At 45.2% G+C, this 24,814-nt stretch overlaps 1 protein-coding gene across 1 annotated transcript in view; it reads left to right on the top strand.

Annotated features, from left to right (window-relative positions):
* LOC1278320 (frizzled) overlaps nt 1-24,814 on the top strand; it is a 237,979-nt gene that overhangs the window by 68,229 nt on the left and 144,936 nt on the right. Inside the window, exon 4 of the mRNA XM_061654703.1 lies at nt 3,414-3,639. Within this exon, the coding sequence (XP_061510687.1) occupies nt 3,414-3,639 (226 nt within the window). The remainder of the gene's footprint in view (nt 1-3,413; nt 3,640-24,814) is intronic.

Below are 24,814 nucleotides of genomic sequence, written 5' to 3' on the forward strand. Positions count from 1 at the left end.
ACAGTTTATTATTGTTTTCATTTACCTCACTTTACAGCCGCGGCTCCCCTTTCGTGAGCCGTCGCGAGTGTGACCTCCTCGCGTAAGATGAAACGTTCATAGTACGCGCAAATGCATTGTCGAGGTGGTCTCGTGCCCTTTTCTCAGTCTTTCTTATCCACCGTCTCAGCCAGAACCGGGGTTTTTTCTGGCTCGGTTAACTAGGCCGGCTTGGTGAAGAAATGGTTCTCAACGTCTTCAGTACGAAAGCACGAGCTTAATCGTCTCTCTTTAACTACTAAACGGAGGCGACCTTTTGCTGGATGTGATGCTACCCGCTGGTACGCACGAGGGGCACAACTGCTTGGTAACCTTCCGAAATGATGTCGTCGGGCTGCTGAACTCTCTCTCTCTCTCCACCCGTGAAGGAGGGGCGACTCAGAGACATTTGTCGCCGGGCACTGCACTGCTTGCTTCCGATGTTGCTTCCAGCGTGGTGGCGTCGCATGCAGGCATTAGTGACACATTCCTGTGATGCTATGGCGGCCCCGGCACCAGCACGCCACGGGTTGAATTCCACGAACAGCAGCCGCCCGGTGTGTGTGTGTGTTGTGAAGTATGCTGGCTGTGTGGAGTCAAAGGGAAGAAAGCATGATTCCGAGTACAACCTTCGCTGCGAGAAGTGCGCTGTGTAGAGTTAATTGTAGTTATTGCTGTTGTGCCTTTGCCGTTGTCATCGTTTGCTGACGGCCTGCCGAGAAGATGAAACGGAGGTGCGGCTGCCTCAAACGCAGCGCAAGATGATGGTTTGCGCGCGCGCCTCCACTGCACGAATGCAATCAGTTCGGGTGAAATGTATACTTATGCTTTTCAACACTGTTTACAGTGACAGGCAGGTTGGAGGTATCAACCCCCCTTCCCCGCCGTAGTGCTCCCGTGACTGTAAACGATGCATTATTTAATCTTTCTTTGAAGTTGTAAACATGTTTACTCCAGAGAGTGTATATACAAGTGCAATCCAGCGCGCAGAGGTCGGTTCCCTCTTTCTCTGCAGCCTGCATTGTTGTGATTTGCAGATTGAATGCTCCGGTTTTTGTTTGGTTTTACTTTTCCTTTCCAATCGCGAGCAGCAGGCCGCCGGTAAGGGTTCGGGATGATTAAGTTTTGTGCAAGAGCAGGCCCCGTATTACCGATCAGAAATCGGGGCTGATTCAAGTGAGCCGATACAGTAAACAAAATTCAATACAAATGGCAACATTAATTATGTATGCTTATGCATTTTAATTAAAATGCGACTTTTGGTCGATGCTCTTGTTTGTTGGAAGTCTGTGTTTCGAAAATTAGATACTGTGAGAACTCGCTTTAGCATTCAAACCGCTCAAGATTTAAGTGCTAATGAGAAAATGTCGATAGGAATTGTTAGGACCTTATTTGTTGGAGATGACTTTGAAGTCCTGACTTAGGGTAAAGCCTACCAGATTTACTCAATGCGCTTCTTAGAATGTACTTTATAGACACACATTTGTGTTGTATTTCTTCAAAAGAAATGCACATCTGTACACAATAAAAGACCTCTTGTCTCATGTACCTCTTAGACTACAATTTTATGCTGCATCTACGAAATTGAATGCTCATTTCCAGGCTCTGAAGATTTCGTTTAGCATGTGGTAGGAATAAAGACAGTATAGATCAATTTCTGAAGAGTTTATACACCAGTTTTTAACATTATCTTATTGTCCGCCAGTTTCTTGACGGAATTTACTTTATTTGTGCTTATCAAGATTTATGAATTACACGATTTTTCAAAGCATCTCATAAGTTTTGGACTTTTTGGGATCTTTTTGTAATGGGAATTGTACTTCACGGCACCCTTTCAGGACAGGCAGAATTGGAAATTGGCATTGAATTAGAAAGTACCTTAAAATTCCAAAAACTTCTGAATTTATTTCATTGTTGTGAGAAAAACCAAATAACAATCTTTTTTTTTTTTATTACAACTTTTTGTTCATATCAAACTACATTCAAAGATAATTGCGTGTGAAGCATGAATCGCTATCGTTTCATCTCGTGAAACAAATGCATGTATTTAACAATATGCTATAAAATCCGTTTAAACCCTTTAAACGCAAAACGTGTGGCGTTTATCAAACACTACGTATATTGTACATTGAACTGACATTTTTAACACGAAGCGTTAATTATTGACAGCAGTTGCTCACTTCTCTGTAATCGAATACTTACTATAAAAACATCGATTGAACGGCTTCTGTTGACGGTTGTCTGCTAAACTAAACATTACACGGCATGGAAACGCTACGCCCACCAAACCCGATGCCTCTCCTCCCTTCTGCACTTCTGCACACGGAAGGTAGGTGGTGTGATTGTCGATAACTATATTTTTGTTTCACGCCCGGCTTCAAACGCCACTTTTATGGCACGTTTGCTTGCGCGAAGATTAACGAATTCATGTCACGAACCGCCGTTTGGTTCGATTAAGAATGGTACGGCTCAGTAGTCGTTGCCGGTCTCTTACCCAACAGCCCACGGATTCATTCCACCCAAGACCTTTTTTTCTTCTTTTGCTTCGTCTCTACTTGTTACCCTTGCATCGTATGGTAAACTTTTCTAGCATTAAAATGGTGCGCTGCTATTGGAGTTGGTTCCTTGTCTGCCCAGGCTGCCATGCCGGAAGCACGACGAATAGCTGTGTGAATTCTAATTAATCGCTCAAGCTCAAGTTCTCGTGAAAGCATTTATCGGTCGACAGGATGGATGTGCTTTGGAATGTAAATGAGTATTATGAATATTATATTGTGGTTGGATGGTTTATTTTATTTCATTGTGGAGGGGCAAAAAACAAAAAAAAAAATAGAAAAAAACAGATCTTATTCAGCTCCAACATTATTTTCCAATTTCCACCAAAATTCCAACGGTCGTGTAAAGGAATGTTCCGTTTTATTTTGCGCTGAATTCATCCCCGATGGGCCTACAGGTTATGCAATACATTTTAGATAAAATTTATGTTCCAACCAAACGATTCCACTTGCTCTCCCTCTCGCTACTACCCTTCGTGCACTGTATTATTAGCTGCAGATCGCGTTATGGAGCTCCTGGGAGCAGCTGGGCGCGTACTTTTCTAGATAATAATCAGCAGAGTCCCGGCAGGCTCCAGCAAACGGCACAACACACTACGTCACGTCAAGCTGCACTTGCCGTCGCTGGCCCACTGGTCAGCGGAGGGTTGAACCTAACGGGTCTCCCCCCCACCAGTAGCAGTGTGCTTTGTAATTTAAATTCGAACATATATCCCGCGATTCGCGATCACAAACCCCCAAACCGAGCCCTGCCGCCAGCCTCAGGGTCTTGCACGTTCAAGCTCAAAAAACTAATGCTTTTCTCCTTCCTCTTATTCTCTCTCCCTCTCTCCTCCGCAGGGCCATCGTCAATCAACGTCGTGCACGGTGCTGTTCATGGCGCTGTACTTCTGCTGCATGGCAGCGTTCGCCTGGTGGGCCTGTCTGGCGCTGGCCTGGTTCCTGGCGGCCGGTCTCAAGTGGGGCCACGAAGCCATCGAGAGCCGTTCGCACCTGTTCCATCTGGTGGCGTGGGCTATCCCGGCGGTGCAGACCATATTCGTGCTAGCGCTCGGCAAAGTTGAAGGTAAGTGGTTCGTTTTCCGTCGGGGCAAAGTTCCGCGCAACACCGGGAGCACCGGTCCGGTCGGCAAGGGGTCAAGTTCGCTGTCACTGTTTAGCCACCTCGCGCTGGATGATGATGATGATGATCTCCGTCCAGGTGTTGATCCGCGCGTGTGATGCTTCTCACACAAAGTATGCACAAGGAGGGACGACGACACCGTTAGAGCAAGGGTAGAACCGGCTGTGTGTTGTGCGGCGGCCAGAGCTTTATTGAAACTCGTCACGAAAGCGCTGCTTCAACCTGTTTAATTGTGAAACCTCCCCCTTTATAGCTGGCTCTGCTGAAGGTTTGGGGCGTTCGCGTGTGTCTGCAGGCGATAAAATTGCAGCTTTATACGTGTCGTCTCCTTCCCTGCGCTGTGCGTTTCCCTTAGTTGGTGTGTGCATATTTTTGCACATCGCCCGCACCGTTCAACGGGCGCTGGCCGCACTCTTTTAGTCGTGTGTTTTCCTTCTGCTGCCCGAAATGATCGTCCCTTTCTGTCGCGATAGCAGAGCGCAAGGCAAAGGGATCAGCCGGTGGGTGGTTTTGGCATGCGGGGCAGTTTCTGTCTGAATCAATAAAAGCGCTATTAACTTTGTTAACGTGTCAGTTATCCCGTTTGGCGGGCGGTAGTTTTGCTCGGCACACGGAAAATAGACAAGCTTCTCGTTCTTTTTTTGCTCGTTAGTTTTTTGTGCTTGCAAGGTATATAACTTGCCCAAAGGTAGCAAAGGGGCTGGGAGCTGCAGCAATGTGGGATGTGAAAGGTTAGATTTATCATAATGTCCGCACCGTGCGCGAGCTTACACCGGCGGATTGAGTAATATTAGTATTTATGAGCAATTTTATCGTCTGCATTAATTTGCTCTGCAAATGGTGTAAAATCCCTGCCCTGGTCGTATGGAATGGAGGGGATCGAAATAGGGACATTGGAAGCTTTCCAGTGGAGTTGGAGTAAGTAGGTCTTTTTTATTACAGTTTCTTACCCTTACATTAGACTTTTCCAAAAGATTCTCTGCTTTCGTTGCCATAAGGTGTAATGGGATATGTGTAACATCCCTTCCACTTGACCCTCCCAAGATCTCTAAGTCTAAGTCGCTAGGTTCTATGTGATCTTAACTTGTACACTGAAATCTGTAGATACAAAAAAAAACTTTCCAGTTTCAAAGAATACACGCGCTTCGTCAAAGGATGCACTCATCACAGATTGGCACCTTACACGTGTCACTATTAAAAGAGGGAACGTAAAAATAAAGAGTACACTTCTTGGAAAGCTGCGAAACATTTGAATGTTTATGCTATGTTCCTCGCTATCAACTGTAGTATCATTGCACAGTGGCTTAATTTTCTGGAAAAAGGGTCTAGATCCTATTTGTTTCTTTTGCTTCGAGCTAACAGTCTATGGCGGCCGCAGAATTTTGTCTGACATAATATTAAATACGTTAAACAATTTGCGATTTTAAAACGATGCTGGATTAGGACATAAAATAGCATATTGTATCTAGAAATGAAGGCTTTTTCAATCAACTTTACATATTATCAAGTACGATTACGTGTAGTTCCGGACATATTTTTTTTTTTTAGTTTTGAGCTATTTGTTTACGATTTGTTACCTTTTTTGTAAGTTGTCTAGTAGACACAGAGTACATTTATCAAAAAGTGAAGAAACCCTAATTTCGTAAAAGGCAATCAAACATCACGAAAATATGGTAATAGTTTTTTAAAACTATTATTGGGGCCCTTTCCGTTTGAAATTCGTAGGCTGAAATTTCAGCCTGTCAGCTGTTTGCATTGTATAGCAGTTTTCGAGCAGCTATCTTATTGAGTATAATGTACAGGTGGGCTTATCCCAAGGTGTATGAATTTAGAAGGCTGATTTTTATCGCTTCTGCTTCTGAATGAAGATTTTAAGAGTTTTTTTGAGTATTCGTCGAGCTTCCAGAAAGCTTGTTTGAGAAAAAGTTTTCACCCGTTCTGCCAAAAAATGACCAAAAAAAAAATGGTTATGAAAAAATGCTATGAGACCACCTGGACTACATACACTTTGATTCCAGATTCCACCACCTGATCTCTTTAATGCATCTTGGGATAAATGTAAACAACACCGTGTTTTCGACCAGGTACTCGAATCTAATTCTAGCTTTTAGGCTAAAATTTTCTAGACTGAAAATCGCAGGCTAGTTTTTTGTGTGGTTTTGTATGGAGTGTTTACATGATTTCAGCCTCCAACTGTCAAACTCCATACAAAAAACTAACTAGAATCGTGAAGGCCCCCATTAACAGATTTTTTCGCGTGATAATGAATAATCTCTATTTTACAAATTGATAAGCTGTTTCTTGCAAGCTGACAAACTTGTCAGCATATAGCCGCCTTCGTGTGCATTCCCTCTTTGATTATGTGCGTTTCGTTAAGAATGGTTAAACAGGTAGTTTATCCAATTTCACAAATCAAAATGGCACACTACACTTTGATAATTTTACGCATCAACCTTTGCCAGTTGATTCTTTCCCTCTTGAGTTCTTGAGGAGCATGGTTGAGTTCTACCCATAATTGAGTGCGTGTGACTGGGCCAAGGGCGTTTTAGATGGAACCTGAAAGGCTTTAACATCTGAATGTAACGCAAACTTGGCAAAATTGAATTGCAAACTAATGCAGTCGAAATGAATGGGCAATTTAGCTAACGATTACACGTGTGGCACCGAGTCGGCCCGATACACGAATTAAATTTCATTAAATTTATTTTGTCGTTGTATCGTTACTCCATCTCGCACCGTGAATGTTTATTCGGTCGCTGCTCGTATCTTTTTTCTGCAACAAATTTCTCATCACGTTTCTGGGTCGGGTAGAGCTTTCTTTCTTTTTTTAGTTGGCTTTTTCCCTGCCATCGAATGTTGAAATTGAATCTAGAACACGTACACACTCACACATATATCAGCACACCGACCCTGAAATGATCATCAACACCGTAAGGTCATTAATATGGATGTGTGACGTTTAAATTTCAAACCACTAACGATCGATCAGGGACCGACCTCTTGCCTCGTCTTACGCTCCCGAGGAAAAGTGGCTCCGATTGGGGTATTGGGATAATCTTATCCGAGAATCCATTAGCTCTCGGGCCGACTGGAAGGAGCTCTGTGTGTGTGTGTGTGTATGTGTTTGCGAGAGCGCATTACAAGATTATTGTCGAAGCATGTGCGCACCAGGGTTAGTGATTCGATTTTCCGGAAACGATATCGAAATGGGCGTAGGGATTGAAACGAGAACTCTACACATCGATCGCGCGGGATGTCGGTTGTGTTTGACGTCGTTTAAAAGTCGTGCAAAAACGACCGGGGAGCAAATAAAGCGCTGATTCGAAACGGGCGATAAAACGCACGAGCTGCAAAAAAAAACGAGAGTTTCGCAAACCGAAATCGGAAAAATCTGCTTGTCTTTCGTTGTTGCCTTTCTCTCAAACAGCCCGCCGGTTGGTGCGGGTAAACGAGTTTGACTTGCCCTGGCGCGGTAAGTGCTCGCGATGTAAACGGTTTGATGGTTTGTTATCGTTTTTTTTGTTCGGTTTCCTTGTTGTTATTTTTTGTTACCACAAGGTGGTGTGTAACGACGAAGAACAAGTGCAAACAACCGGTTGAGGGTTTTCCTCACTGCAACATGCCGTACGAACGGCGGCAGTGAACGATTGAGAGCGCAAGATAAACCACACGATACCAGGATACAGATACGGAAGGCAGGCGAAGTTCGCGATCGCTGGCTGAGCACTCTTAATCTTAATTTCTCAACCAAAGGGGTTGAAAATCGGTTGCGAATTATGCGCCCAACAGCTCCATAATTTTCCCGGAGCTCCACACAGCACACGACAAACAGTGCAGAACCGGGTGGTGGTGATACATCAAATCTGATAGTGGATTGTTGTGGCGCTTCATTGGTTTTGTGGTATCTAAAGGTATGTCCCCAGAAGCTGCTGGTAGTAATGGTTCCGTTGGAGATCACTTGTCGTGATTGGATTGTGTGGCACACCGGCATGGCAAGGCGTACGTGTGTCGTATTGCATTTCCAGAAACATTGCTTGAAGTCGTCTTGGGTTGAGTGTCGTTCGTGTTCTTCAAAGTACTCCGGAACGCACGCAAGGCATCTCGTGATTCTGAGAATAGCATTGAGATATTTTTAGCGCAGCACAGATACCTAATCGATCCATCACCAAGACTCTGTGCGGCAACCCTTATCAATGTGAGCGGCAAACTTGGGACTAAACTATTCGGCAGGCGTCTTCGGGAGGCATTTCTTGAAGTCCTGATTGGCAGACTATTAAAAAAGCCCCTGACGCTCCGATGGAACCATCCATCACCGGGCCGTGTGTTGGCTGCGGTGCGCTGTCATTTTTCCACTTAATTAAATCTATTGCGAACGTCTGCGGTGTGGTGTGTCTCGCGCGCCTTCTCCACACCATTGAACCGGAACCACCGGAATAGACACGGATGAGTGCTAAAACTTCACTTAACCCCACGCCGAATGTCCCGTCACCAATCCCCAGCTGCCTTCCAGGGCATCACGCGAGAGGGCCCCATTTTTGGATCCCGCTTGTCTCGATAAATTATCGATCACACTCACGAAAGGTTCACGAAGGAGAAAGTGTACTTTGTTCTTCGTCCCCGTTGGGCACCTGTTGCGCCACAGCATGTGTTGGTGCTGTCGTCCTCGTGCCTTCAGCCAGAACGATTTGTCTTTTCCCAGGTGCTGTCCGTGTCCGTGCCGTTCTGGATTGGAGCAGGGCAGGCTGAAAAGGCGCATTCGCTCGGCGACACAACACACCACCCCGGCTATCAGACTTCAAAACGTGTCAGCGGCGGCAAATTATACGGCCGTTGGCCGGGGCCATGCTCCTACCTGTGGGTGATTTGTGGACACTGGTGTCATCGGAGCAGTGGTACACATCGTTTAATCAAACTTAGACATACACACACATACCCACATATACTCGGTTGGATGGTTGGCCTATGGTTGGAGCTGGAATTGCTCGGCATGGGGACCTTCTGGCCATTTGCGAACCAATTTCTTGCCGTTGACCTAATCCCCGCGTACTTCAGCATACCATTCTCCTTCGTAGTACCACTGGGTTGTCTCAGGATCTAACCGGAAAAGGGAAAGATGCTCGACATAATTGGTTTAAAGGCTCGAACAACACACATGCTTGCTGTGTGCGCCATGGGGTCTGCTTTCTTGCACAGGTGATGCACGCAAACCGCGAATTACGAATACGGTCAGATTATCGCCACTCGGCCGAACGTGTTTGGCCAGCTTTCCTGTCGGTTCTTCCCGTGGCAGGCCTTGCGAGTCATCTTCTCTGTGTGTGTGTGTGTGTGTGTGTGTGTGTGTGACAGGTTTGGTGCTAATTCGCCTGCCCGTTTAACTCTATTTGTTTCTAACTGTTCATTTATAGTCGAACAGCGGGACAGACACTAGGCACCACCAGGCACACACGCATTTCAACACCGTCTCGCGCCACGCCTCACACTGTCTGTCACGCGATGCAGATTATCTCCGGCAATCCGCACCGAGCTTGTTGCATCGTTTTGAACCGCGAGCTGAAGCTAACCTGGCCCTTTCGCTTAATCACGCTGCGAAGAAAGTGTGCGGCGGGAGGGACACAGTACGAAGTGCCTCGGGTTGGGTTGGGGTTGCTGGTTTTCTATTTCAGTTTGGCGATGACGCCGTAATTGCGTGAAAGTGCGAGACGAGAAACGAACAACTGTTACAAAAAAATAATTGGATACCGATATACAGAGAGAGGAGAGGATGTAATGTGTAATGGACGTTGATAAGGTGTAGCTGATTTGCATGAAATCTAGTCCTCCCAGGCGAGAAAGCGAAGCATCTCTCGGAGTGGCATGATCTGGATTTTCTTGGTCGCCTTTCGTGTGGCTTCGTGGTTGGCAGGCGCAGCGTTGCGGATTTTTGTGTCAGTGGTGCACCCCGTTCCGAGCACAGAGAGGCACGCAAAGAATCGTAAAGAATTAAGCGTGAATCCATTGCGCGTTGAGAGAGGACGGTGGTTAGATGAAAGGTGTAGCGCAGAAGCTTATTGCTGCCTTCTTTGGAAGTTCACATTTCACTTTTTGTTTGCGCTAGGCAGGAGAACAAAACGAAAGTGTGTTTGATATGGATGGCAAAAGGAAGGTATTTGGTGCATGGCAACGCCTTGATAGGTTGGATGTCTGTTTTTCTTTATATTGCTTTCTAAGGTTGCTCAGCTGCACCTGACCAATGTGGTAGGGGGAATGATAGTAAGTATTAGAAACGTTGGAAACTTTCTATTTTAGCCTAATGCTGAATCATGATATGAAATGATGGCTAGCGTAATTTTTACAAGACGCATTTCAACGTCTACCGACTGGTTATCAGTTATTGTTACAATGACTTAAATTGTTCATGCAGACTTCAATTCACGGCATGCAGATGAAGAATGTATATAGGGGACCTACTTCTTAAAACATCGATATAGACATCTAAGGTCTCAACTGATAGAGAGTTAGACATCCTTTAATTCTGTCTCAATAATAGGTTTCGTTTGCTGGCTAATAGTCATCAAAATCTTTAGAACCTCGTTCGTTCTTCAGAATTTTAAGACTTGCATGATTGAAGGAAATATTGATATCTTCACGAATTAGAAGGTTATAATTCCTCTAACAAAAAAGTTTCCAGCTCAAGTAAATGTCTGTATAAAGTTTTCGAACTATCTGAATAGTTTTCAATTATATTGTTGAAGTCGTGATTTACATAGTGATGAATGTATAATTCTCTAGTATTCTTTAGTAACCACTACAATTGCCAATTTCTACCATTGCATTCCAATATCCGACAGCTCATATTATGTTAACTCAATTTTTAACCCTTCCTATACAAACAGCAAGTGTCCATTAATTGGAATTGAAATGGGAATTACAACTGTCATTCCCAGAGCAGTATGTTACGCATTACAATTAGCATTAATTTTCATTCATTCCGACCGACCACAATGGTTTGCAAATATGTTGCAGCAAAAATTACGAAACTATGCCGATTTAGTGTTGTTGTTGTTGTTTTGCTTGTTGTATGTGCGTGGGTTCAATCATCAACCTCAAATTGTTTAATGAGCCGTACCTCGATACTAGTAATAATTTTCAATTTTTATGTAACACAGCAAAAACAATAACAATTTACGCTAGCCAAATATCCCATCGTTACACAACTCAACCCGTTTGTTCGACAGCGGATGATGGAACCGAGTGCGCTTGTACTGATAAAAACAACAACATTATAGCACAATAATCATCAGCTCTTCAACCTTCCCAGCTCCCTGCGCGGTCCCTCGCTGTTCAATTAATCAAAGCCATCGTGGTAATTGATCGATTTTATGGCTTTCGGCCCCGGCCCGATGATTATTTATGAGGTGGCATTAATTTTCACATGTTTGAGTTGTGCGCGTGTGTTGTGTTTGCATTGGGACAGATTTGAATGTGAGGCCACCATCTCACCCACACAGCATTTGCAATGGCTGTACACACACTTTGTCAGCAGTCGGATTTATGCATCGCGCTCTCGCCGGAAATGGTTAAAAGAATGGTGCAAAAATAATTCTACAGAAAGGTGCATAAATGAGATTAAAATTTTTCACACTCGCGCCACTTGAAAGGTGTGACAATATGCGTTTGGTTTGGTGAGGCAAATCAGAAAAAGAGAGCTTTTTGTTCACACTTAAAACCTATTTAAAATGCTGTTTGGTGTGGTGTAATACATGTCCTTGCCGTTCGATTGCATAAAAATCAAGCGGTGTCAATATTGGGGCCTGATTTTTATTCCCATAAACGTTCATAAACATTCATATCTAGATGTATGTATACGATTTTTGTACGTGTATGCGAGGGTAGCAAACATAAAGTATCGTGATTCTTCGGCACAATTTTTGGTGTGAAGTGTTATCCCCGGGCAAATGGGTCGGCAGTAGCCGTTATCGTAAACATTTGCGAAATCCAATAGCATTGATATTGATGAAAAATGGCTTCGAATGTTGTGTGTGCGCCTGCTTTTATTGTACCCATATCCCTACAGCGCCGAAGAATCCTTTTCCCCAATCGTTCCCCAATCGCAATCGATACGGCTTCGAGCGAAACAAAGAACAATCTTGCCTCGCTGGATGTGTTGCTTCCAGGCTGTACTTCCGGAACCCAATGTAGAACCGCTTTCTCTCCCTCTCTCCATTGCTAGCCTACAACCAACGCTGCTTGTTGGAGCACCCCAGCCGAAGGGAAAAATCGTGCTGTAAATAATCTAAACAACGGCAAACGGCAATTGCTTTGTAATATTCATAAACCAACCGACAGCGCACCGTGACGTCGTCGGTTTCTGGAGGGTCTGGGAGGTGTGTCTGGGGCGGAAGTTGGCTCGAAGTTCTTGCCCCTCCCGGATGTGGAAGGCTTGCGTTCTTGAGGCGGCTTGCAACCATATGGAGGTTTCCTATTTTTAAACACTGTTTATTCGTTCCTAGCATTTAGTGCATTCTCGTGCCTTCAGAGCGGGGCTTAAGTGAGTTAAGGAAGGAAGACCCCTGCTACAGGAGAGCTATTGTTTGCTCTTTTTGGAGCGGGCAAAGAAGTTATTCTCGTATCCAAAAGTCAGCCAAAGTTTAATTGTAGTATGGCACTCCGGTTAGCCTTTAACTCCGTACGAAAAGCCTTGAAATGATGGTGATGGTCAACTGTGTGTGTGTATACGGTAATTGCATCTCGCATTCCGGCAAACATATATCCCGTCCCGTCAACCACCATCACCTCCAATCCGGCGAGGGGGGAGGAAGGGGTCACACACTTGAATGGGTGTTCGTTTAGCAATAAGTTACGAAGTCAGATAATTTCCCTGGAGTGCTAGTTGGAAAAGTTGGTCCATTTTGGTCCTGGTTTGATTTTTGGTCCGGCGTGTCCTCGTGGGTGGGAAAGAGTGCATCCAGTGGAGAACTACGTCCAGATGAGTGTTCAAGGTTTTGTTTAGTCAGGGTAGAGCCAAGCGGTTCGGTGTGTTCTTTTGCCCATCGGGGAGGTTCTTCGGTTGGAATGAATGTCCTCCTCTCGTCCACAAAAGAGAAGAGAGATAAACTTTTGCCTAATGGAGTGAATTTGCATGCCCAACAAGAGGGCGACGCTTTTTCGGAAGAATGGCTAGAAGTTCGGGAATGTGTTGGAAATTCCAGCGGAGTCGCGTCGGAGAGGGAGCAGAGTCTGGAAACTGAAAAGACCCGAAGTTTGACTGTCGATTTTTATCATTTTAATCAGCACACGTTGTATTCGAATCAGGACCGCTGTGTACATTCAAATCGCTTTGCTGGGAATTTGAACTTTCTGAAATGGCAATGGTTGTTTCAAGCTGCTAACCGAAAAGCAGCAGGTCCGTATTACTTAATCCGTTTCAACATCCCCACACAATTCTCAAGCTCGGGTGGCGGCACTCACCTTTCCCGACCCTGTGCATGCACACCTAGCCACAGACGGCGGCGTGGGGCATGCATGCGATCATTGCTCAGCGCAACGCCATGTTACCCGACGACGTTTATTAATTAAAGCATGTGCGCAATAAAATGTAAATATTTCAATTAATTTAAATGAGCCATAAACTTTCGAGCCCACCGAGCACTTGCCTGCAGCAGCAGACGCGACGCCGGTGCAAACGGGTTTTGGTTGCTGTGAGTTTGTCGTTTGCGCCTTTTAACGGTAAGTCGTGCTTAATGCCGCCGTCTTCTCCGCCGTCCTGACACCCCCGGGGGCACGAAGCACATCATTCAGCATTTCGATTTGAAGCTAAAGCACTCGTGAAAATCACCCTCCACGTGTGGTGAGTGTGTTCTTTATGTGAAGAAGAAAAGGAGAAATGAGAGCAATGAAAAGTTTTCGTTTAATTCTTCCTGCTCTGGTAAACGGGGGAAAGGATGAAAGAAGGGTGTTTACTGTTGGTAAATTGAAATTTTAGAACGCAACCGTTACCTCGCCTTGCTCTGCTGATAGTGGTGTGTGTGTGTGCCCCCGGTGGGTTTGTGGTGGGAAAAGCTTCGATGAAGTGATTAATTGCTTCTATATGCATTCTGGTGTGCGTCTCGCTAGCGATCTCCCCAGCTCCCCAGAAGATGTTGGGCGCCGTAAGGACCAAACCCCATCCGGTTTGCTCATGCTGCTAGGCCGCCCTGCTGTGAGAGTTCCCCGGTCCTCTGGCCGCACGCTTTGTAACTGGTTTTGCCAGGCGGAAGTGGCAGCAATCACTGGTACCCGGAGCCATGATGCTAGTGTTTATTTAAGTGTAAATTATGCCAATTAATTTCTGTGTGATTATCTGTACCACAAGTCTCTCTCTCTCTCGAGGCGGGCAGCAAGAGCACGCAAACGGACCGCCGAAGGTAGCCAAAGGTCGGACTGCACTCATCCACACGTGCCCATTTGGGAGTTGCTGGGTGTAAGGTCTTTTGGATAGAGGCTGGTGGTGTGTAATATGAGAAATGTTGCAGTTGTCGTGCTCTCTTAGTAATGCTCGCCCCAACATTTACACTAAGTAAACAGGCTGGCTTTGCACAGCAATAGGATTCTCAAGAATTCTTCTTAATTAAAATAAATTCTGAATCCATGCCATGTAATATAGTGTGGGTTTTGTTTTCTTGTGGGCTCGCATTGATTGTGTACTTTAAGTTGAATGAATGTTATGTACGGAGTATTGGAAATGTGATACGGCTGATACGCTATCCTTCAATTTATTTAATGTACAGAATTCAATTTGTCTGATGCCATTGCTAGAAATGATGTTTCCTAGAAGACTGTTGTTCAATATCAATTGTTGTCGATTCCAATAATATATTCCCAAGAAGCATTGCAGTAATCTAGGCAATGAGTTCAAAGAGAACCCATTCTCAACTAATTGAAATATATTATGCAGAACCGAAGTCCTTGTCGCTAAAGTTGTTATTCATTTCGTGATTGATCTTCGATCTGTTTGTTATTCAAATGTCCCGATTGTTTAAACATACGTAAATATATTTTAATTTTAAATTTTCATTTGTCTTGAGTTTGGCTAAGTTGCTCATTGAAGAATACTCATGAAATTATTTTGATCTGATTAGGCTTTTAACTGTTGTTGTACTGTCAGTGCTTAGCCAAGTTTTAACAATGTTCTTTGAAATCTAAGGGTAGGATAAAATCTAGACATCCTATACATTTCAACCAACAAGCAGATAAGGGACATGGAAGGGATGATCTTAAACGTAGGAGGTATTACATTTAGTGAAGTTTAAATGTAGTTCTTATGTTGTTTGACTTAGGTTTGAATTGTTGGCTGTAAAAAACTTCCTAGATAATCTGCACTGTTTTTGAGATTCAAACCTTGCCCGCGTTGCTATTCTAAATTGGAATTCTTAAACCCGGGTACGATACTAAGTTATCGACCAATTTTACGCGACAAAACATCCTTCGGCGATTGTCCGCGTTAATACTTATATTCCATTATCGCAAGATTAATACAAAGAATGAGATTGGAATGTTTGGGGTTTAAACCATTGAAACCATCGTTTGAAAAGACGATCAAACATTGTTGGCGCTCGGAATCAAAACAATTCCCATTCCGATAGAAACACCCAACTATTACACTGCACAATAAAAGCGCCGATCAATAGCCTTAAAATAGGAGGACGGTTAAGCACAGGCTTTGCAAATCTCCGAAAATAAATACAGCTTCGCTTATCGCAACAAACACAAGCCAACAAAGTTTCACCAAGCTGCCGGTACGAACTCTCGAGCCATCATAACACGCGCGGGTGGTTTCGTAATTTTCGCACCAATCCACTGCCCAAAAAACCAGCACCCCAGAATCCCGTTTAACGACCCAGCAATGGCAGCAAGGAAACGGCTAAACGGGATCCCCGCGTTTCGTAGGTGGGTCCCGCGCGCCCGGTCAATCGATCGAAAGTAAACCGACCGGTAAAAATTAGTTTTGCCGGAAAATGCCAATACCGGGGCCCCCCATCCCTTCATACGCTCTCCGATTCTTCCGATTGATCTGCTCGTGCTTAGCGGGAAGAACAACTGTTTCGTTCGGAATTGCCCAAACACCTCCTCGGATGGCCCAGACGCAGGACGCGCGACTGGTCCCGGGGCACCCCGGCCCACTTAAACCACCGTTAAGCTTTCCCCTAAAAGCATCGACCGCGCGCGCGCCAGCCCTACTTTTAATCCGGTGCTCGTAAAAGCACCGACAATTCTGTACCAAATTTCCCGCCCAAAAGTTTTTTGTTGTTGCTGTGCCTCAGCAGCGTGTTTCTCTAGGTCAGAAGGGTTTGGTCGGTCGAGAGAAAGACGGAAAGATTAAACCCTTTTGCTCCGTTTATACGACCCTGCGCTCAGGTGTTACTTTTAGCAGCAGCAGCAGCACTTACCATCAACAGTTTCTGTTCGATTGTTTTGCCAAGCGCTTTGGCCGGCGGGACGACGTAAGAATGCGTCCGCGGGCCTGGATTGTTATACTTTTTTGGCGCAATTGTTCAAATTGTACGCCAATTTTGTACGCGGTTTATATCGATCCCATCTACGCTGTTATTTTTTTTTTTATTTTTTTTTTTTGGAGTTCAAGATAAAGGGGTGCGCTTTTTCGAAAGCCTGCAAGCGCTGAACCATGTTTATGTTTGAGCGATAAAACTTCCCAAAGTGATTTGAGCCTTTTTGCCCGCGCCTCTACAGTGTGAGCTTTTTTTTGCTTACTTGCTTGCTTGCTTGGGTTTAGGTACGGCGAAGAGCTTCCACACGACGTGTCTGCGTACACATGTACATTGCGGTAGATCTTATCTTCGCCCGAAGGTATTAGGATCGAGTTTGATAGCTCATAAAATCCTCGTAACCACCGCACCAGGTGCACACATATTGCGATGCGCTGTTTTCATCTGCATTCCGAGAACCGTGCCATAGTTTGGTAGCCTTGGTGGAAGCCTCGGAAGCTGGAATTCAGTAGCAGAGTAAGGGAATAAAACGTAGCAAAAAAGCTAATGCAAATAGTTCGATCACACGCCCATAACTGAGTGCATACATAGATTTTCCATTTACATTCTTCGATCCGGAAGAAGAGTTTTATTTTCTTCTACTTGTTGTTGCATTGCGGCAAAGTAAGGAGTGTTGCAAAAACTGCTCCAAGCTGTAATGCTTGAGTTTGTATGTGTATTCTTGGGTATTTTTCTTGAGGTTTCTTTTTTTTTGCATATCTTTAATTTCTGCGGACGAGAAAGAAGAGAACACACGGTATGCGAAGAAGGGAAGAAATTATGTAGCTGAGCATAACGGGAGTGTACATAAACGAGCTGTGTGCTACGGTACAGTTGATGGGGAGTGTGCAGTGTGTGGCAAGCACATCATCATCTCTTCCTTCCTGTTTTTCTCTTGGAGTCTTGGAGGTGCGTGGAGCTGAAGGAAGTTCCATCATCTAGTGAGGAGCTCAAGATAACTATCTTCCTCCGGGTTGACCGAGTTGTGGTGTGGTACGCTTTGGGGGAGGTGAAAAATGCGGTTGATCCGGATTATCGGATCAATGTAAAATCGCCAACGGCTATCCAACACCTTCGTTACATTCCAACGGTGCAAATCATGGGACAGAGCAGAGATAGTGGTCAAGAAGATGATCCATTTGGCTTGGTTTATACCATTGGAACTGGAAGGCGTGGATGTGTAGAAGGAATAGGGCAGCTGCCACAACAATGTGATAATTTTCAAACGCTTTGAAGTGCACGAAATGTTACAAACCGATTGTTATTTGTTTTTGCTGATACTGATAGTGCTTCGTAGTATCCAACATCCAGCATTCGTCCAAATTCCAAAGTTGCATCCTAATCACATACTAACACTCACTGTAACGCAGAGTGTTATTAGCATTTTGCAAGTGGGCGTTTGTGTGAAGCTTTTCTCACACAGTGTGCTGTGCAGCGAAAATAACACACGCCTCAGACACAGACAGAGCAGAGCAGGGAGAAAGATTTGTATTATTATCGGCTTGAAGCTCCCGGCGTCGTCGTGTGCAAAACGGGGTAAGTGTTTACCGGCAGCAGCAGCAGCAGCAGCAGCAACCCGTGTGTTACAAGACGTTCTCGGCTGGAGATGTGGTGGAGAGCAGAGAGTTTGTAATTAGCTGCCGACGCGGGCTGCACGCGGATTACAACCGCTAGCCACGGGTATAACGCGCATAATCTGTACGGCACGATTTTGTCGAATCAACAACAAGTGGCGCTTAGCCGTCTGTTGTGTGGGGTGCGAATTTGAGCGAAGGCGAATCATAATGTGTAGTAAGTGGTAAGTGGTAAGCTGTGCTGTTAGTGTATCGCTGCAATATTGCATTGCAGCGGGAGATGGAATCGCTCATTCTCACGGGTTTTTCTTCTTTCCGTAGAGCATTGGGGATTAAATGTGTCAGTTTTAAGAGAAAGCATTTGGTGTGGAGGAGGGTACAAAGGGAAGAATCAAGGGATGAAAACACATTGCTAGGGATTAGCTGCTATTACTTAGCAGATACGGAACTCAATTGTGGATTCAAAAGTACTGGAATTACACGTTTTGTGACACATGCGATTTAACACAAGTTTTTAATCATGTTTCTACTTTGGCGTAACGTCCTACACAGACCTGCCGACGTTTTCAGGCTTTCGAGTACTACGCATTTCAGTAAGACATTCATTGCTCCATTCTAGACTTCAACCCAAGACGGACATGGTATAAAGTCGTACACGTTGTCGATTGGACCACGGGACTGTCCACCGTATACCAATGTATCGCCCAATAATGTATAACTCCGAATTTTATATTCAATGGAAAGGATCCAATGTTCATGGAATGGATTACGAGGTCACTCGAGTTCCTTCTCAGAAATTAATCTAAATATTTATTATTATTTTGTAGCATGCTTGCATAACAATATTGATTAGAAGTGTCCTTAAAATGGCTTTTAAGCAAACCATTTTGATGTTTGAAAGAATCTCAATGATGATTATTTTTAGTTTTAAAGCTTCCAGTGTGCTTTGGCATTCTCTGGTGAACGAACATGTTTCAAATTGATATGATTTTAATTTTAGATAGTTTAGTTTGATTTATGTTCCTATCTTTGTCTTGTTTCGTTAGTTCTATTTAAGTGCAATCAGAACGGTATCTACCTCCGTAATGATCGCAAACGAAGATTCTTATTTAGAAGTTACGGTCGCAATTCGTTACGGTCATTAAAGGAAAATTTAATTTCTCCACTTCATTGCATTCCGGTTGCAAGCTCCTATATCCAATCTAAATCATTTAAAAGTATTGATTACGCTCACAATTGCAATTGTCGATAGTTTTTTATTTGTGCCTTGCACTTGGAACCACCCACTTTCTTACGCTCGTTAGACCGTGGACAAAGTTTTGCTTACCACATCCACACTTTATAAATCACTTCCCGGGTCTCACTTTTGCCGAACTGAATTAAAGCCGCAAGAAAATAATCCACAAACACACATACACAATCACAGCGAGACAGAGAATAAATAATGCATTCGTACGACATAATCCAGCCAATGAATCAGGATAAAAGTCAGAATTGCAAACCTGGAGCAGGCAGAGACCGCCCGTTGGTTCTAACGGTTTTTCTTTCTGCCCAGGGTTTCCCGGTGGTGGTGGCATCCCAGGAAAAGTAACGTTCCAAGTACCCGTAATGGGGGAAGTATCGGATTGCACCGTCACCACCACCAGCTAGCTCCACCTTTCCTTTTACCTACTGGTTAGGTGTGAAAAGGCGTTCTTATCGTGCGAGTACGAGTTGTGGACAAGATTTACGTTCTTCATTCCTCCTGGTCCAAGAGAAGGTTAGGGATGGAGACAGAGAGCGAGATGTAATTAAACGATGGTAATAACGATTGCCTGTGAGCCCTTTCGATGGTGTACTGGAACTCTTCTTGCAGCGGTACAGTGATTTGCAGTTGTTTCGAACTGGAAAAGCGTGTCCATTTGAAAGCCAGTAGTAGCAGGCGTAGTGGTGTAGCAGTAGTCCATGGTTGTACCGGTACTATGTCGATAAATGCAGCTTTGTCTCTTAACACGGGCCCTATCGGGTGCAGTGGTGCGTGTTTGCGTGTTGAGATATAACCGGGCAACAAATTGATGAATGTTTCCTTGCCGAACGATTCTTCGATTGCGGAGAAGCCACTACCGAAGATTATGCGTGTTCTTGTACGCAAACACGGGAGGCTGGCGGTGCCTGAAAACTCTCCGGTGGCATTTACCTTCTTCCGGTGCGTAGATGTGATGGATGGAGATTTTTTTCTGTATTCCCATTCAAGCTTTTACGATCGCTAAGCCAATCCCTCTCGGTCGTATGGGGAAAAGGGTTCGAAAAGCACTTCCATGTTCGTGCATCAATCTTCTGGTTTTTAGCACGTTGAAGGCTTGTGAGTACGCACAGAGCAGCACAAGTCGTGCATCGGCGAACCAAGACTCTAGAGCTGGGACCAGAGAGAGAGAGAGAAAGAACATTCGGAAAGGATTGTAATCGGATTGCCATAAATAAAAGTAACATTCGTTGTTTCGTTTCCAATCAATTCCACCGTTTCAACCGACAACAACATGTACACAGTGGCAGCCGGGATTAGTTGACCGCGGTTTATAGATTAGAAGCTTTGGCATGGATTTTCTGATGTGTGGAATTACCTGTCACGGACGCTAATGGAGCGGACATGTGTTAGCTTTACGGTGCGTTGTAAGGACATCACACAAACAAAGCTTCCCGTTTTCAATCACACTGAAAAGTGTGGTTGTGCGGACATTAATTTAAAACAAGGTCGTGTTTGGGATTTTATGTCCCCAAAATCAACAAACTCAAGCTGCCGAACGCATGCTTTTGTTGGCGGTTAGTTAGAAACAACAACTTCTGCATGGACGCGTTTTGTACTTCGCCAGTGGTGCAAATTTTCGCTCTGCAAAACTCCTGATAGCAGCTGTCACTTTAACCGTGTCCTGCAATGGAAACTGGCGGTGGACTCGTGGAGTTGTCACAAACTGCTGACGAAGTAAACAAGAGTGCGCCGCCTCCGCTGTGTGCTCGCTTCGCTTAGCTTTCGGTTCGGGCAGGGCGCCAACCCAGTAGCAATACAATTCTAATCACTGGCCAGAAGGGCTATAAAATTAAACGGAGTGAACGTAAATTTTCATAATTTATACTCCAGCCAATTTCAATTCGGCAACTACCGCTGGAGTTAGGCTATTAATTTGTGTTGCTGTTTGTGCGTGTTTTTTGTTTTTGCTTTTGCCATTAGGCATCGATTTTCCGGACATCAAGCGAATGGGGCGTTACACACGCTGAACTTTGATAGTGTGGCCAACACGCTAGCTGGCATGTTTTCGCACACTTTTGGACAAACTTTTGTCGCACACTAAAAGCACACGCTCTGCTGCACACGCGGGAGTAATTGAAATCCTTTATTATCACCAATCGGACTCTCTCGCGACCGCTGTTGCGGCAATAGATTGGCGCTGCAGTGGCGCGTCAGCCTTTTGGGAGCAACCACAGACCGACCGAACATAGATTATCTAGAATGACTACTGGCTCAAAGAGGTGTGTGCCAGACCACCAACCCCGCAACGCGAATGATGAAGCTTTTCGCAGCAGCGGCCGCCTGATGATCGTCCCACTGCGATCGTAAATAAAGTTAATTGAAGAATTTGTTCAAAACATGTCCCCACAGTGTGTGTGTTTGTGCTGAATGCAGCGCTGTGTGAAGTTTTGCATTTCTCTGGCACTCTGTAGCCCGCTGCGTACTGCGGTAGTAGTGCGTTGGTTGGCAACGAGAGAGCGCCGTCAAAGTGATCGGTCGATCGGTATGATTTATGGGGTAAAGATCGTTATCGGAAGTGCTTTTGCTCTACGGTGGTTCGAGCATGGAGGCCGCTGGGTTGTTAGTAACTCGCCGACGGTATGCGAAAAACATGACGGTATGCGTGGACGCAAGGAAGGCATGGATAGGAAGTGGTTGTTTATCGTTTTATATAAATTATCCGAGATATTTGTTAGGATGTAATGTTGTGATGGGTAAAATGAATGGAAGAGGTTAATGGAACTGAAAATGCACATCCAGAGATCTAGTGAGGGTTTTAATCTTTTGGACGGAAGTTGAAGCTATAAAGAGTATGATGTACGAGGAGTGTTTAATGAAGCTTAATGTTCTGGAATTATTTAAAAGCTGCATGTAGCTTAAATGTATCGAGAATTATGCCAAAAGTCTTAGTCATGTTGGGGAGCTAAAAGGTAATTTTCTAAGTGTGTCGGTGTGGAAGATTTCAGTGGTTCCTCCGAAGTCCTTACTGATTAATAACCTTCCAAATAATGTTGAGGTGTTGGTTCAAACAACATGTCTCTTTTAACTAATAGCTCGTTGAATTTTAACTGTAATTCTGTTTCCCATCCTCACTGCCTTTCAACTGCATCATTTCGTCACTTGCTAACAGTGAAATACCCGCCATGTTATCGTAGAAACAAAAAAGACCATCCAAAACGTTCAAAACGACACTTGCCTTACATCTCCTCTGCCTACGCTCTAAAAATTGTACGTTTTACTCCTCTGTTTCTATGTCGTGCACTGCTGAAAGCCAAAACTTCCTCCTCGCATATGACTGGGTACCCCGGATATTAGGCTAGTGACACTATTCACAACCCACAACCGTAACGGGGGCGACCGAATGAAATGAGAACGCCTGGATGGCTAAATTCTTTCAGTTTAATATCGCTCCCTGTCATCGTGTCGCTCTGTGTCATTCTGTCCGGGTATGACGTGACTAATGTCACTTCATTACATAACTCATTCTGCAGATCATGACGTGTAGCCCGTCGTCCGTTTGTGTTTCGCTCTATCTAGCTATAAAATTATGCTGGTGCTAGCGTCAGTCGTTGGCTGTTCGTGTGCGGCAGACAACAAAGTTTCACAGTCTAGTGTGACGGGGTATCACTAACATTCGGGGTGGCGGGTTGGGAGATATCCCCGCTGGTGGTAGCAGAGGACAGAGGGCGACGGCTTACTACGATGAGCGATGCATCCGTGCCGGTCCGGTGGCAGCTCGTTTGCCACCGGAATTAGCATCTAGCCTGCGGTGGCTGGTGCTCGTCTCTCGGACTCGCGACTTTCGCGCGTGACCTCAGACCTCAGATCACACGGTGTGTTTGAGTGTGGGGTGCTTTGAGCGCATCTCCGCAGCATCGCGTAGCCCACACTCCCTCGTGCGCCACAAGCGCCGCCCGCGGAGGCTATTTGGGAAGGTGCATATTAAGCGCCTGATTTATTGCTTGTCGCTTTGGCTGCGTTTGTGTGTGTATGTGTGGTGCCATCCTCAATGTTGCAAAGTTCAGTGTAAGAAGTAGTACCGTTCTCGGTGGATTTTAGTACACGTAATACCGAGCGAAAGAGACCAGAGAGTGAATGTAAGAGGATGTGAAGTCCCACAAGTGCGCAATTAAAAAACATTTCAGTTACCAAGCCCATTCTTCTCGTGCCCAACTCGTTGCCCCATCCGGGTGTCCAGTCTGTGGATCCCGCTTCCCACTTTTACCAGGACGACGTGTGCAAGCAGACGAGGCGAACCTCTGCAGGCACGTTGGTTGAAAAATGCACACCACCCAGCCAACCAGCCAGCCTGTTGCATGCGCCTGTTCAATGCCATGTGGCGCCCGTTAGCTTTGGAGTTTGTGGGCCCCGTTTCGGCAAAAATGTCTCGACTGTTCCCCTGCCTGCTACTTCTGCTTTGTCGCGGACGGTGGGATGGAACGTTGGGGTTGCAAAAATAGCATGCTGTACCCGAAACACGAGCCCCAATGTGTACACACATGCCCTGCACAACCTTTACGACGATTTGTGTGCGCGCGCGAGAGAGCATTACGTTTTCGGGTTTTGTGGTCATCCTATGGCTGGCCGGTCGGAGCCGGTCGTTTTCTTTCTTCTCTTTGGACACTCGTCTGCGGTGCTCATCGCAAGCCAGGAATTGTTAATCCCTGTACGCGTTTACGCAGCCCCATTGCAGGCTGGTCCTCCCAATGCCCCGGAACGCATGATAGTAATGATAATAAATATTAATAAAAAAAAGCCCACATCGCCAACACAGAGCGGGAAACAGAGACACGGGACGCGCGTCTGGTGTATCATGTCCTCTGCGCGCCGGTATGCGGTATGTGGTATGCGTGTAGCGGCTGGAACGCGACATCGCTACCATATGCACATGAACGCGTTCCTGGAGGGGGGGGGGGCTCCATTGTGGTTGTTGTTCTTTGGGTACGAGGGTACGGTATTCGTTGTCTTCGGAGTGCTTGAGAAGGGCTGGGTTGAAGGTTGCTCTTCTCTCCCGGCGGGGAAGACTCGGGAAAACTCTGGATGGCACGGGAAAAACAATTCCTCCCGTGCGCCTTTGGGGCAACGATGGCAACACGGGCGCTACGGGACCCATCCACTACACAGTGGAGCCATTTATTTTAATTTATGAAGAACGTGGTTCGCTCGACATTGTGGTCGGTGGGGAACAATGGTTCAGACGGTACCGGTTGTGGTATGTGGTGCGCGCTCACTGGCTCCAATTTTGGCTTAAGCACAGTGAGATATTATTTCAGTCATGTTTTCCAACTGATGGTTAGAAGAATAGACTCAAATGTTGTAGAAAACTTCAAAATTCTTTGATCTTTCCTCGATGATGATTTTGGTCCTTCGAACCGGATGAGTATTTTCTTTGGGTTTTAAAAAGTTTTTTTTTTAATTTTTTTTTCGCGAGAAAGGCCTATTGTTTTATTATTTTCTCTTTGTTTGTTCATTTCTATTTCATTTCTAACATTATTTTCTAGTAAATCTTGCATTCTTGCCTTAGTTGCGCTGTTCGGAAGCTAACTATGGACGACGAACCTTCACACTTTGTTCGCTGTTGCCGTTCCGTGCGGTCTGCTAGATTAGTTCCATTGCTACCGGTGCACATGAGTAATGGCTAGCAATCGGGTGGATTGGTTTAACCACCACCGTACTATTACCGCCACCATTTCACGGTTATTTTGGTTTTGTCCCCCATCTTCGCTCCCTGCTCTGGGTGACTGTTTTCTTTACCGTGTGTCGGCTTCATCTGCTCAGAG

Source organism: Anopheles gambiae, chromosome 3 (genome assembly GCF_943734735.2).
Source record: "Anopheles gambiae chromosome 3, idAnoGambNW_F1_1, whole genome shotgun sequence".
In the NCBI taxonomy this organism is placed as follows: domain Eukaryota; kingdom Metazoa; phylum Arthropoda; class Insecta; order Diptera; family Culicidae; genus Anopheles; species Anopheles gambiae.